Raw genomic sequence first — 13,542 nt, 5'->3', positions numbered from 1 at the left:
CCGGGTCCCTGGAGCTGTGAAGCTGCGGTGCTAACCACTGCACCACTGTGCCGCCCATAAAGTGAGAAAGCTTTTTTGAAAACTCTTCAAAATCAATTTTTCTGGTCAAAACTGATCAGATTTTATCTTTCAGAAAATGATCTATTAAATTGCAATTGTGTTGCTGCAACTGCATCAGTTCTTCAAACTTAACAGTTTCATCCTTATCTGCTCTACACACCTGTGGATTTTACTTCCCTTTTACCATTTCTCACATGTTGCTTTTATTTACTATTTATATTGACTTCAAATTACATATTACAGCTCTCTGGATTAGACCAATTGTGATACTGTTTACAGGTTTTTCTCTCCAATTCTAAGTGTGTACCTCTTTTTGTAACACAAATACAGTTACAGATGGGGATTTAATGACGTTATTTGTCATCTCCCTTATTTTCAATAAAAAATTGTATTTGATATAATGACTTGATTTTAGATCTACCTTTTTTTACAATTTAGACAGCTGGAGCAAATTAACATTTATTCTGATCAATTTCAAGGACAAGTAGGAATGGAATTCACTTTTTTCGATGAAAAATATAAATTAAACAAGGCACACTGTAACTTAATGAGACGGCAATCTAAAGCATGTGCTTGATCATTGTGTGGATTTATCTGCAACATTGTCTTTTACCTCAATAATACAATAACTTCAGATTTTAGTGATGTTTTCTTTGTTAAATGGGCTATTTAAGCTATTTTGATTGACAAGTTTTTTTTAATTGAGGTAACAAAGTACAGGGGCAGAGCCCATGGTGCAGGACACCATCAAGCTTGAAAGAGAAAAGGTGAAGACATAGTATATTGGTTAGTAGTGATTAGAGTAAGGACAATCTTATGTTTTAAAATACAAGATTGCAGGAGGAAGATAACGAGTTCTGAGTTTTGAGGTCTTGGGAAAGAAAGAACTGGGGTAGAAAATTGTACGACAAATTTTAATTTTTAATGTAGTGGGAACATAGGGAGAAGGAGAAACATCTATAAAGATTCATAGGCTTGCATTTTTGTTTTCTAATCTACTTTCTATGCTTAGCTTTTAGTGTTCACGCAATGTACTATTTGAGCTGTCACGTAACATTAGGTAGCAATCCAATGATTTTAATTGGCCATGTAACAGTTTGTTAACAGCAGCACCTACAGATGCAGTACCTTCGGAATTCCAAGGCCACTCACCATTTTAGTATGTCAGAGATAAATCATTTGATTCAGCCAATATTCTTCAACAGCAGATCAGCTCTTGCAATGATTGGTAAACAAAAATTTGACAGTGAAAAGTTGCAGGGAATGAGGTGCTCACTGGTTCCTGTTATGTTTTGATACCAGTAACCTGATATGATTGCCTGCGATAAATGAAATTGGATTAATGAGGTGTGACTCTATTCAATTTTGACTTACAAATATAGTATCCTCTGGGACAAATCAGTGTTTTCTGGTATGTGTCCCAGGGAGTGACAACACAATTCCAATTTGCTATCTTTTCAATTCTGAAATGACTGAAAAAATATATAACTTTTGACAACTTTTCTTGGCGTCTCATGATAAGATTCCAGGAGACAGTACAAAACTTAGTATAAAAGACCTTAGTCAGCAAATTGATCTGTGATAAGACATATTTCTTTATAATTTTGAACACTTGGAAAATGGATGGTAGTAGATCGATGCTTAATCCTTCTGGATACCTCTATTACACGGAGTCCGAGTAAATGAAATAAAACATTTTCCCAGTGCATTTTGTAAAAAAAGAACACTAGCTCCTGTAACTGAGAGATTAATGGATTTGGGAGGTGTACAGAGATGTCTACAGAATTTACCTATCTATTCCTAGAGTATTGGGTGAGCGTCTGCACCAGACACTACTGTCATGACAAAGTTTTTCTTGTCCATGATATACTAGGAGCATTCACAATAAAAGTTCCATTTAAACAGGTGAGCTGGAAGGTGGAGTGTTAAATATTGAAATACACTGGCCATCAAAAATGATAGGAGGGTCCCACAGACACTAGTCCCAATCAGGGACATAAGTTCAAAGTGTCAGCTTCATCTGATATTTAAACTCAGCTGAACTAATTTAGCAAGTTTCTACAATTCTTGGTAGTGACATTCAAAATTGTTCAGCATCGTTTGTTAACGCCATGTGTTCAGACCAGGGAGCAATGTGCAGTGTGCAAGAAACAGCCTTGTCCCAACATATAATACTGTCTGTTGGTTTGTGCCAGCTGTCACAAAGACATCTAAAAACAAGACCAAAGCATTGTCAAGCTAAAGGCTTGATCTTAGGGCTGAATTTTATGAGCGCACCACATTTTGCAGCGGTGTGCTTTCATCTTGGCACTTCTGTAATTTTATACTTTTAATCATGGGTATGCATATCTATATGCATCTCTTTCTATGTGTTTATGTATGAACATATATCTTGCGCATTTCTGATTTTCATTGCTCCACCACTGGTGGCCTTGCCTTCAGCTGCCTAGGCCTGAAACCTCTCCACCTCTCTAACTCACTCCTCTAAGATGCTCCTTAAAACATACTTCTTAGACCAAGCTTGTGATCACCAGTCCGAATAGCTCCTTATATGGGTCAATGGCAAATTTTCTTTTTGTGATGCTCCTGTCAAGTGCCTTGGAACGTTTCACTAAGTTGAAGGCACTAAATAAGTACAAGACATTGTTGTACATATTGTTGTTGCCCAATTTGTTGTGTTATCAACTACTGAGTGATCAAATGAAAGTAGTGGTGCCATAGGTGGCTTGTGGCAAAACAAATTAGCATACCAACACACTGTTCCATGGCATGGTAGGGTGAAGTTACTCCCCATAATTTTTTTCTGATCTCAGTTGAGCTGCTGGAGAAGCAAAGAGAAGAAAGGAGGTGCTTTTACTCAGGGAGGGTGTGATGGTGCACATCCTCGGAGCTGGTTATGGAATAGCAGAACGCGAGGGAGGGTGGCTTTATTACATGAAACAAACAAGAAATATTTAAGTGTAGTATTCAACGTAAATCTTTTTCAGGCTTACCATAAAGTTTCTTGACAAGAGTTGTGTTTTTGCGAACACGTTGAGCAGAACCCTAAAGTTGATAAATGTGATATCTAATCCTTGGAAATTTCTTCTTTGCTATTTTTTGTGGCTCTGTAGATTCGCCGTGGCATGTACAGTTACCTCATATTAATCCTGGAGTGATGCATGTTACCGTGAGTGGGTTGACACCAGCTCGCTCATACCAGTTCCGAGTGTGTGCAGTGAACCAGCTGGGGAAAGGACAGTACAGCACAGAAACCAACAGGTATATTATTTTCCCACAGGGCAAGCCAAATTTGCACAGTGTCACTTTCAGTTTGATCCACAGGATCGGTATTTATGGTGAGTGACAAAATAATGAACCACTTCCTGTCCTTGATGTTGACTACTTTGCTTCATCAACCCTCTCTACCTATTGGCCCAACTGAAAATTGATTTTTAAAAAAATGTAAATTCAATAAAACACCTTTTACAATTTCTGTATATATTTATTTGAACATTGAAAAAAAAAATTACAGGCTCTGTTTGAGACTTTGTTTAGGTACAGCTCCAACCTTCTATCATTTTCACTGTCGCAAATAAATTTGAAGAACTACCTCTGCACAGTATTGTAAGTAGACACAAGCAACATCAACTTGCATTATGATAGTCCCTTTAATATAACGAAATGTCCCATAGCACTTCATAAACAGAAAGAAAGAACTTGCATTGATCCAGTACCTTTCTTGACTTCAGGACGTCCCAAAGCATTTTGCAGTCAATGAAGTACTTTTGAAGTGTGGTCATTGTTGGAATGTAGGATGGATATAAGGAAAATATATGCCAAACCTGGAAGAGCGAGAGAGTAGGAATAAGGTAGAAGAAGTGGGTTTTGAGAGATTTGGGCAAAGAAATGTTTTTTGAGGAAATTTATAGAGGTGGGCAGCTGTAAGGAGGGAGTTCGGGAGAGTAAGACTAAGATGACTGAAAGCTATGTGACCACTAGTGAAGGATGAGCAGGATGTACAGAAGGAGACAGAGACGGAGTATTCAGGAGAGAGTTTAAGGTTGGAGGGTTCAGCAGAGATAGGGTCCGATAAAGGCATGGAGAGGGGCTGCAGTAGTGAGAGGCAGGGAAGTGGTCTTGAGGTTACATAGGATGTGAGGGGTTAAAGCTCAGCACAGGGTCAAACAGGACACAAACAAGGTTGCGAATGGTCTGGTTCAAACCAAGAGATTGACGGGGAAGGGAATGGCATAGGTGTTGAGGGAGCAGAGTTTGTTCCAAATGCCTTTGGCCTTCCTACTTATGAACTATAGAAAGTTAGGATTCCTTTATGGCTTGATGTTCGACAAGCAGGCTGACAGCCGAGAGGCAGTCAAGGGTTTAAGAAAAATAGGAGCAATGTAGAACTGAGTATCATTGACATTATTGCCAAAGAACTGGGCGGGGTTAGAGGTGAGAAGAGTTTTTTTCACGCAGCAAGTTGTGATCTGGAGTGCAGTGCCTGAAAGGATGGTGCAAACAAGTTTAACAGTAAATTTCAAAAATGAATTGGATAAATACTTTGAAAAAGAATAATTTTTCATGGCTGTAGGGAAAAAGTGGGGCAGCTTGACGACTTGAATAACTCTTTCAAAGAGTCAGTGCAGGCATTAGTTCGGCCTCAGCTGGAGTATTGTGTTCCGTTCTGGGCGCCACGCTTGAGAAAGGATGTAAGGGCATTGGAGAGAGTACAGAAAAGATTCACAAGAATGGTTCCAGGGATGAGGAATTTCAGTTATGAAGATAGATTGGAGAAGTTGGGACTGTTTTCCTTTGAGAAGAGAAGGCTGAGAAATGATTTGATATAGGTATTCAAAATCATGAGGGATCTGGACAGAGTAGACAGAGAGAAACTGTTCCCACTTGTGAAAGGATCGAGAACGAGAGAGCACAGATTTAAAGTATTTGGCAAAAGAAGCAAAAGTGACATGAGGAAAAACTTTTTCACACAGCGAGTGATTAAGGTCTGGAATGCACTGCCTGAGAAAGCGGTGGAGGCAGGTTCATCTGAAGCATTCAAAGGGGAATTAAACAGTTGTATGAAAAGGAAGAATGTGCGGGGCAATGGGGAGAAGGCAGGGGAATGGAACTGAGGGAATTGCTCTTTCAGAGAGCCAGTACAGACAGAATGGGCTGAATGGCCTCCTTCTGCACTGTAACGATACTGTGATGATGGACCAAGTAGCCTCCTACTGTGCTATAACATTCTACAATTCTATCAGTATATGTAAAAGCTGACTCCATGCTTCAGACGATGATGATGGATAGCATGTTGATGAAAAAGAGGAGGGGGCCAAGAATAGATCCTTGACTCCAGAGATGATGGAACAGGGAAACCTTTCCTAGAGATGCACTGACTACTTTTCGATATGGAAATGGAGCCAGGCAAGGGCAGAGCCATAGGGCTGATGGACAGAGGAGATGATGGCATTGTCAGTTGTATAAAGCACTGTGGGATGTTCCAGGAGGATAAGGAGCGATACCATGCCATGACCAGTCATAGCACCGGCTAAGGCTGTTTTGGTGCAGTAAGAAACATGGGAGTTGGAGGATGGGATTTGAAAAGGGAGTTTCAGGAGAGATAAGTGCAGAGCTGGTTAGCATTGGCTGAAGGTGGCAACGCAGGTCAATAGAGTGGTCAAGAAGGCATACGGCATGCTTTCCTTCATCGGACGGGGTATTGAGTACAAGGGTTGGCAGGTCATGTTACAGTTGTATAGGACTTTGATTCGGCCACATTTGAAATACTGCGTGCAGTTCTGGTTGCCACATTACCAAAAGGATGTAGATGCTTTGGAGAGGGTGCAGAGGAGGTTCACCAGGATGTTGCCTGGTATGGAGGGCGCTAGCTATGAAGAGAGGTTGAGCAGATTAGGATTATTTTCATTAGAAAGACGGAGGTTGAGGGGGGACCTGATTGAGCTGTACAAAATCATGAGAGGTATAGACAGGGTGGATAGCAAGAAGCTTTTTCCCAGAGTGGGTGATTCAATTACTAGGGGTCACAAGTTCAAAGTGAGAGGGGAAAAGTTTAGGGGGGATATGCGTGGAAAGTTCTTTACACAGAGGGTGGTGGGTGCCTGGAACGCGTTGTCAGCGGAGGTGGTAGACGCGGGCACGATAGCGTCTTTTAAGATGTATCTAGACAGATACATGAATGGGCAGGAAGCAAAGTGATACAGACCCTTAGAAAATAGGCGACAGATTTAGATAGAGGATCTGGATCGGCGCAGGCTTGGAGGGCCGACGGGCCTGTTCCTGTGCTGTAATTTTCTTTGTTCTTTGTTCTTTTTCTTGTTTGAGCACCTTAGAGAAGAAAGCAACACTGGAGTAGTTTCAGGTGTATTTTAGAATACCAGTGCACACAATACAGTGTCTTTCACAACCTCTGGATCTTCCAAGGTACTTTATGGCCAATGAAGTACTTTTGACAGAAATACATGACCATAAATCTTGACGTAGCAATTTGCAATGATAAATGTTGACAAGAGCATGACCAAAAATATTAGATAGCAATTTACAGTGGTAGAGATTGACAAAATTTTAATATAAATAAATGCGAGGTGGCGCATTTTGGTAGGGAGGATAAGGAAGCCATTTACTCCTTGGGAAGTAAAAGTCTAAATGGGGTAGAGGAGAAATGGAATCTAGGGGTGCAGGTTCACAAATCTTTAAAAGTAGCAACACAGACAACTAGGGCAAAATAAATGCAAACAAAGCTCTGGGGTTCATTTCTAGATTAATAGAATTGAAATGCAGAGAGCTTATGTTAAATTTATGTGAAACCTTACACCACATGTGAAATACTATGCGCAGTTCTGGTCTCTGTATTATGTAAAGGATATAGAGGCACTGGTGAAGGTGCAAAAAACATTTACAAGGATTATATCAGAACTGAGAGGTTAACCTATCAGGAAAGATTGAACAGACTTGGCCTCTTCTCTAGTAAAGAGAGGCTGAGAGGTGACCTGATAGAGACAAAAACAAGGGGCAGAAATAAAGATAGACAATGATACATCCAGCAAGGAATTCAGGAGGGACTTCTTTACTCAGAGAGTGGTGAGAAGTTGGAACTCACTACCACATGGAGTAATTGAGACAAATGGCATAGATGCATTTAAGTGGCAGATAGATATGCTCATGAGGGAGTAAGGATTTGCTGATAGGGTTAGATGAAGTCGGATGGGAGGAACCTTAAGCATGGACCAATTGAGCTGAATGGTCATTTTCTATACTGTAAAATCTTAAATAATTCTATATAAATTGTGATATTATCATATGTGGGAATGCAAAATTCAATAGTCATTTCCTATACTTCAACCTTGTTTGGTCTGGAGGCCTGCTACCCAACTTGAACCCGACGGCATGTGTCGGGCCAACTTCCGGATCCGACTTTCGGGCTCGGGTCGGGCCGGACACACATGGTAAGTGCTCTGCTGGTAAGTATTAAAAATAAAAAAACTTACCTGAGCTGGGAGTCCGGGACGAAACTGAGTCTGCGCAGTGAGTGAGTGACATTACTATGACGTCTCGTGCATGCGCTGCAGCTTCTTGCAGGTTCGATGTCAGGAAGGTAAGTAAATGGATGGTCGGCTTGGGTTGAGCCGAGTAGTGGCGGGTTTGGGTTGGGTCGGGCTTGGGGCAAAATCGAAGGGGCTCGGGTCCGCTGTGGTTTGGTTGGGTTCTGGTCGGGTTCTTTTTCCCGACCTAATGCAGGCCTCTAGTTTGGTCTACTTGAAACAGAGAAAATAGGTTACATGTATTTTCAATTAGGCCTGAATGAATTTTAATGAGGCTTCTGACAAAATGCTTTTTCTCTTTTCTAATACTACTCCAGGTGAAATACAGCTTGCTTACGAGGAACAAGCAAATTTATTCTGAACTACTTAATGTTGACAAGTTTAGTTATTTGCTGATTCCTATTTACTAGGGGCTAGGGCTGTAAGAAATCCACCTTTTTAGATTTTGGTGTTTGACTTTAAGTCTGGTGCTTCAAACCTTCCCTTCCACCCACTTTCCCCCATTGTGAGCAGTAAGGAAATCAAAAGAATGACTGGTGGGGAGTATAATTGCCTGACGGATTTAGAATGTCAACATTTCTGCCAGCAGAGACTCAAAATCATGTACATATGTGGGGGGATGAGGGAAGGGTGGGGGCACACCAAGGCCTTGCCGCCACTGCTAATATCCGGCAGGGCCTTCTCGGCATCGTGAGGGGCTGCTCCCACTAGCATTTTACGGGCCTCCCCGCCACAACCCACAGTGTCAAGGGGCTGGTAAAATTAAGCCCAATGGCTTTGTTCACCAACACAAATGTTCATTCTTTCTCTCTCCCCTTCTCCCTACTATGTGAAGGGAACTGCAAGATCTTAAGCAATAGAAAGATACAAATAAATGCATACTTCCTCTCACACTTTTGTTATGTGTTTGGACTTCAATTATTTCACTTTAGACATTTCTTCATTTTTCTCTGATGAATTTCCCTCATATTGTTTTCTCTCCATATCTTTGCATTGAACACCCCTTCCTCCCATAAAATAACATTTTGTCCCATGTTGGAAAGGATTCCAGTTCAAACAGCCCTCAGAAATTGAGACAGGCCAACTTTAACTGTAAACTAAAGATGTTGAGAAATCTATAGACATAGATTGACCAGCAGAGTATTAGAGACAAAAGCTAAATATTCTGAGTGCTGGAAATCTGAAATAAAAACAGAACATGCTGAAAATATGCAGCAGTTCAGGCAGAATCTGTGCAGAGACAGACAAAGTTAATGGGCTGAATGTTATTAGCGCGCTGCACATCACGACTACGCTTTGAAGTCGGCAGCCTGCCCATACTGTGTGACTGCCGCAGAGCCCCCGTGATATTACGCGCGGGGGTTCATTTATATGGAGGGGGCAGAGCGGCCGCCCCCAGTGATGGAGAGGGGGCAGCCGCCGCATCCCTGGCAACGGCGTCCAGCGCCATTTTTTAAGGGCTTCAGTCCTTCATGAGAAATTTAAATATTTAAAGGTGCCGGTTTGATAACTATTTCAATAAAAGTTTAATTTAACTTTCAATCCCCTCTTTCACTCTCCCACTGGGTACTCAATAGATAAATTGACCTATCCCCCAAAAATACACTTTTTGAAAGTCCGAACTCCCCCCCCGAATTTCAGTATCTTTGACCCTCAACCCCTTCCCACCATCCCCACAACCAATGGGAATAGTTTTCCTCGCTCCCCCCCCCAATAATTTTAGTCCTCACTCCTCCCCACCAGTGTTTCGCCTCAGAATTCCGTACGGAGATCTGAAGGTGCGCAAGTTGCAGCCAGCACTTGTAATATCACCATGGGATGGCCGCCCAGTCCAGGTAAGTTCATCACCATTTAATTTAATGCATTTTAATATTTAAATGAAGGCCCGCCGCCAAGCGGCGGGGAGGCTGCACTGAGGTCTTGCTGCCGCCGGTAATATGCAGCGAGGCCTTCTTGGTGTCATGGGTCATGGCGGGCCACTCTGGCTAGCATTTTACAGGCCTCCCCACTACGACCCACGGTGCTGAGGGGCTGGTAAAATCCAGCCCAACATTTCTGGTCGATGACCTTTCATCAGAATTGAGTATTAAAGGGACATTGCCATTACTGAAAAATGTTTGACAAATGGTGTTTCTTTGTTCACAATCCAATACTTCCCTGAGTCTACCTTGCCAAGAAAATTATTTTTTTAACAATTGCTGTGAAAACTGTTCAAGCAGATAATATGACTTGTGCAAAAGATGTAGAAAGTTTCAGCAACTAACTGAAAGCTCTAGATGTGAGTTTTCAGAGTAAAATAACTGCTAGAAAACTTCCTGAAAGGCAACTTTGTTCGCCCTCCCCCACCCCCAACAGCTTTAAAATCAGGGGCATAGAATGTTGTTATATTTTCTCAGTCTCCATGGTGCATCTGCTTTTGAATTTGGAATTTTTAAAGCATGTCAATTTCAACTACATTACGTTCTTACACACATGGGCCATCCATCAGTAGAACAATGTATTCATATAGCTTCCTGTATTTCTAATGTTTTGCTGCATTGTACAATATGCTTGGTTTCAGGCTGATGTTACCTGAAGAACCTCCAAGTGCCCCTCCTCAGAATATTATGGCCAGTGGTCGAACAAACCAATCCATCATGGTACAGTGGCAGCCTCCTCCAGAGCAGGAGATCAATGGGGTCCTCAAAGGATACATCCTCAGGTACATAGTACAACAGTAATAAATTCTCCCAAATCAAGAAAGTTACAGCTAAAGAAAAGTGGAATCCAAGTAGGAAAATTGCCAACAAAAGGTTTTAAAGAAAAAATACAGAAAGGTATTATGACTCTTTGAGATGACATCAATTGTAGGTTTTTTGCGGTACATTAAATATTATCTTTGCCTTCAGACACGGCACAACAGGAATGGTGGATGGGGAAAGACCTGGAGTCATTTCTTTTGGAAATTGATGTTTTAATAAAATATCACAGTACAAGTTAAGAATAACATTATAAACTGCCATTTATGCGTTTTTTTGTGGAGCCTGAATACTTTCCCCAGGTTTTTATTTTAAATGCTGTGCTGGGTTTCTTAGTACATTTGCTACTAGAGACAATTCCTGGAGGGACTGCTGTGCAATGGATTAACACAGAATCCTTGCACCTTTGGGACCCAAGATTAAATCTAGCCTGGACTGTCTGGATGAAAGTGTGTTTTTCTCTACAGACTATAAAAGTCCCACGTGAAACTGATTTTAGTCAGTCTCAATCCAGTTGATAATGGATATCGAGCACGCAGCACAAAATTGCCCATAATTTGACCCTAATTGACATGAAATTGTCAGTCTTATTTAAAGGCCATGGGGAAGGCAGGTGTGGGAAATGGAAACAATCATATTGATGGCACAGTGTATCGTTGTGGTGGTGAAAAGGGAGTTTATCTTTTTATCTTAATGTACTACACTGACACTGGAGTGCATGAAGTCGATACTGAGTGCCTAAGGTGCAAAGGTGATCCATTCCCTGGTCTTGCTTGCTTTAATAAGCAGCAAAAAAAAATGAAGAATGTGGTGCAATTTCCACTGCAGTCACTGCCCCTGCAATGATACCAGATGGAATATTTTAACAAGTGTGCTATGTAGGTGCAGACTGTAGCAGAGGTGTGTAGCAATTTAGCCCACTGTTGTTCTTTTCATCTTCCATAATTATCATGAGTTACAATGATCACACCAGAGAGAGAAGTGGTAATGAAAATAACAAAATGATCCCAGATACCAATGACACCAATATTGAAAAACAGCTAATAAAATTAGTTTAGGGGACCGTCATGATATGATAAAACAAAACAACTGTAAACAATTGTCAGAAGTATTTCCAATATATTCTCCTCCGGGCAATATGATAATCAGTCATCTTAAAAAAGCAGGAGAAAGTGGTTTGTTAATAAGCCATCTGAACTTGATATGTGTTTTTTCTGTTCTATTTACTATTCATTCCTTGTTGCGTCCAAAAATGTTCAAAATATTTGAATGACAATTTTGTGGAATGTCACTAATCCTGATTTTGAGGTTTTCCTAGGTTTTAAAAACAATAAATACTATGAACCAAATCTGCAAGTCTCACTTTCATACAAGATTTTTGACTAACTCAGTGGCACAGGTGATCAAGTTATGCCCAGTCCTAATATAAAAAATCCTGGTGCAACTTTTATAGATGTGCAATCATTTTTGTGGTATTTTAACATGATCTTAATCCACCTCTCTTTTGTTTTCATCCATCACAATTATCAATTTACTTTTAATTATCGCATAAGAGATAATATAGACAAGGTAGACACATACTTTGGACAATGAACATCTCCGTATTTTGTGATATTTTGATATTTTTTCATAACATTCTCCAAACTAGAAAAGGAACAATTTGAGATATTTGTAAAATATTAACAAACTTGCAAAGTGTTAAAAGTTCCTACCAGAGGTGTGAAAAACAAAACATAAAAACTGAAAAGAATTGCTAATTTTTGTCTCAAGTTCTACACAGTGTATTGCTGCAGTTTATATTTCTTTAAAAATTATCTATGTATATCATATCACACCAACATTATTCATTGCCTTGTTTATACATCTGAAGTAGATCAAGGCCACTGCAATTCCTACTTTTGAGTTTCAATCTTTATTCTTTTGTAGGTATCGACTTGCAGGCCTTCCAGGTGGATACCAGTTTAAGAACATCACTATCCCTGAAGTGACCAATTGCCTACTTAAGGACCTCATCATTTGGACCCAATATGAAATCCAAGTTGCAGCTTATAACAGTGCTGGGCTTGGTGCATACAGCAGGGCAGCGACTGAGTACACGCTGCAAGGAGGTGAGAAAATCACTTCAAAGATTTAGTTTTTAAAAAATTATGTCTTACTTTACTGCACAATATTCTTCCTCTCAGGGTTGCCACTGTTGTATTTACAGATGTTTCAAGTAGGCAGTAACAAAATGAGCCCCAGGCATTTGATAACTTTGGCATTGATGTCAGTCCTTATTCAATGAAATGCAAACAAATTTTCTTTAGTGGAGACTGCTACTTCAGTTGTGGTGAATGCAGAAGTATTATAAATGATCAAACTCCCCATCTTTGTTTTTTGTTGCTGTTGTCTTATAGAACAGATTCACTGAGGATTGATGAAACTCATCAACAGCATGTCTGCAAAATTTAAATTTCCAGGAGTCTTGGGAGGAAGACCTATCACTGTAGAGAATGCATAGTGGACATCTTTCTTTTCAATATCAGATCTCCTGTGGCATTTATCCCAGTAATCTGGGGTTTGGAGCTGCTAAAATGAAACTGTGTTTAATCTAAACTAATCTAAAACCTCTGCTCAGGTACGTCGAGTGGAGAAGTGGTCAAAATAGATGTACCCTGAGACTAATTGCAATGCAAAGTTTCTGTCAATGCAGCTGCTATAATGAAATTTGTGTACAAAATCATGAGAGGTATAGACAGGGTGGATAGCAAGAAGCTTTTTCCCAGAGTGGGGGATTCAATTACAAGGGGACACGAGTTCAAAGTGAGAGGGGAAAAGTTTAGGAGGGATATGCGTGGAAAGTTCTTTACGCAGAGGGTGGTGGGTGCCTGGAATGCGTTGCCAGCGGAGGTGGTAGACGCGGGCACGATAGCGTCTTTTAAGATGTATCTAGACAGATACATGAATGGGCAGGAAGCAAAGAGATACAGACCCTTAGTGGCGCAGTGGTTAGCACCGCAGCCTCACAGCTCCAGCGACCCGGGTTCAATTCTGGGTACTGCCTGTGTGGAGTTTGCAAGTTCTCCCTGTGTCTGCGTGGGTTTTCTCCGGGTGCTCCGGTTTCCTCCCACAGCCAAAAGACTTGCAGGTTGGTAGGTAAATTGGCCATTATAAATTGTCCCTAGTATAGGTAGGTGGTAGGGAAATATAGGGACAGTTGGGGA

At 40.8% G+C, this 13,542-nt stretch overlaps 1 protein-coding gene across 3 annotated transcripts in view; it reads left to right on the top strand.

Annotated features, from left to right (window-relative positions):
• sdk1a (sidekick cell adhesion molecule 1a) overlaps positions 1-13,542 on the top strand; it is a 973,689-nt gene that overhangs the window by 708,184 nt on the left and 251,963 nt on the right. For all 3 annotated transcript variants that reach the window (XM_068055814.1, XM_068055813.1, XM_068055815.1), the window contains exons 15-17: positions 3,174-3,321; positions 10,162-10,302; positions 12,266-12,447. In XM_068055814.1, coding sequence (XP_067911915.1) covers positions 3,174-3,321; positions 10,162-10,302; positions 12,266-12,447 — 471 coding nt within the window. The remainder of the gene's footprint in view (positions 1-3,173; positions 3,322-10,161; positions 10,303-12,265; positions 12,448-13,542) is intronic.

Source organism: Heterodontus francisci, chromosome 24 (genome assembly GCF_036365525.1).
Source record: "Heterodontus francisci isolate sHetFra1 chromosome 24, sHetFra1.hap1, whole genome shotgun sequence".
Taxonomy (NCBI): domain Eukaryota; kingdom Metazoa; phylum Chordata; class Chondrichthyes; order Heterodontiformes; family Heterodontidae; genus Heterodontus; species Heterodontus francisci.
The sequence above is the reverse complement of the archived record's forward strand: the minus strand, read 5'-3'. Positions and strand labels throughout refer to the sequence as shown.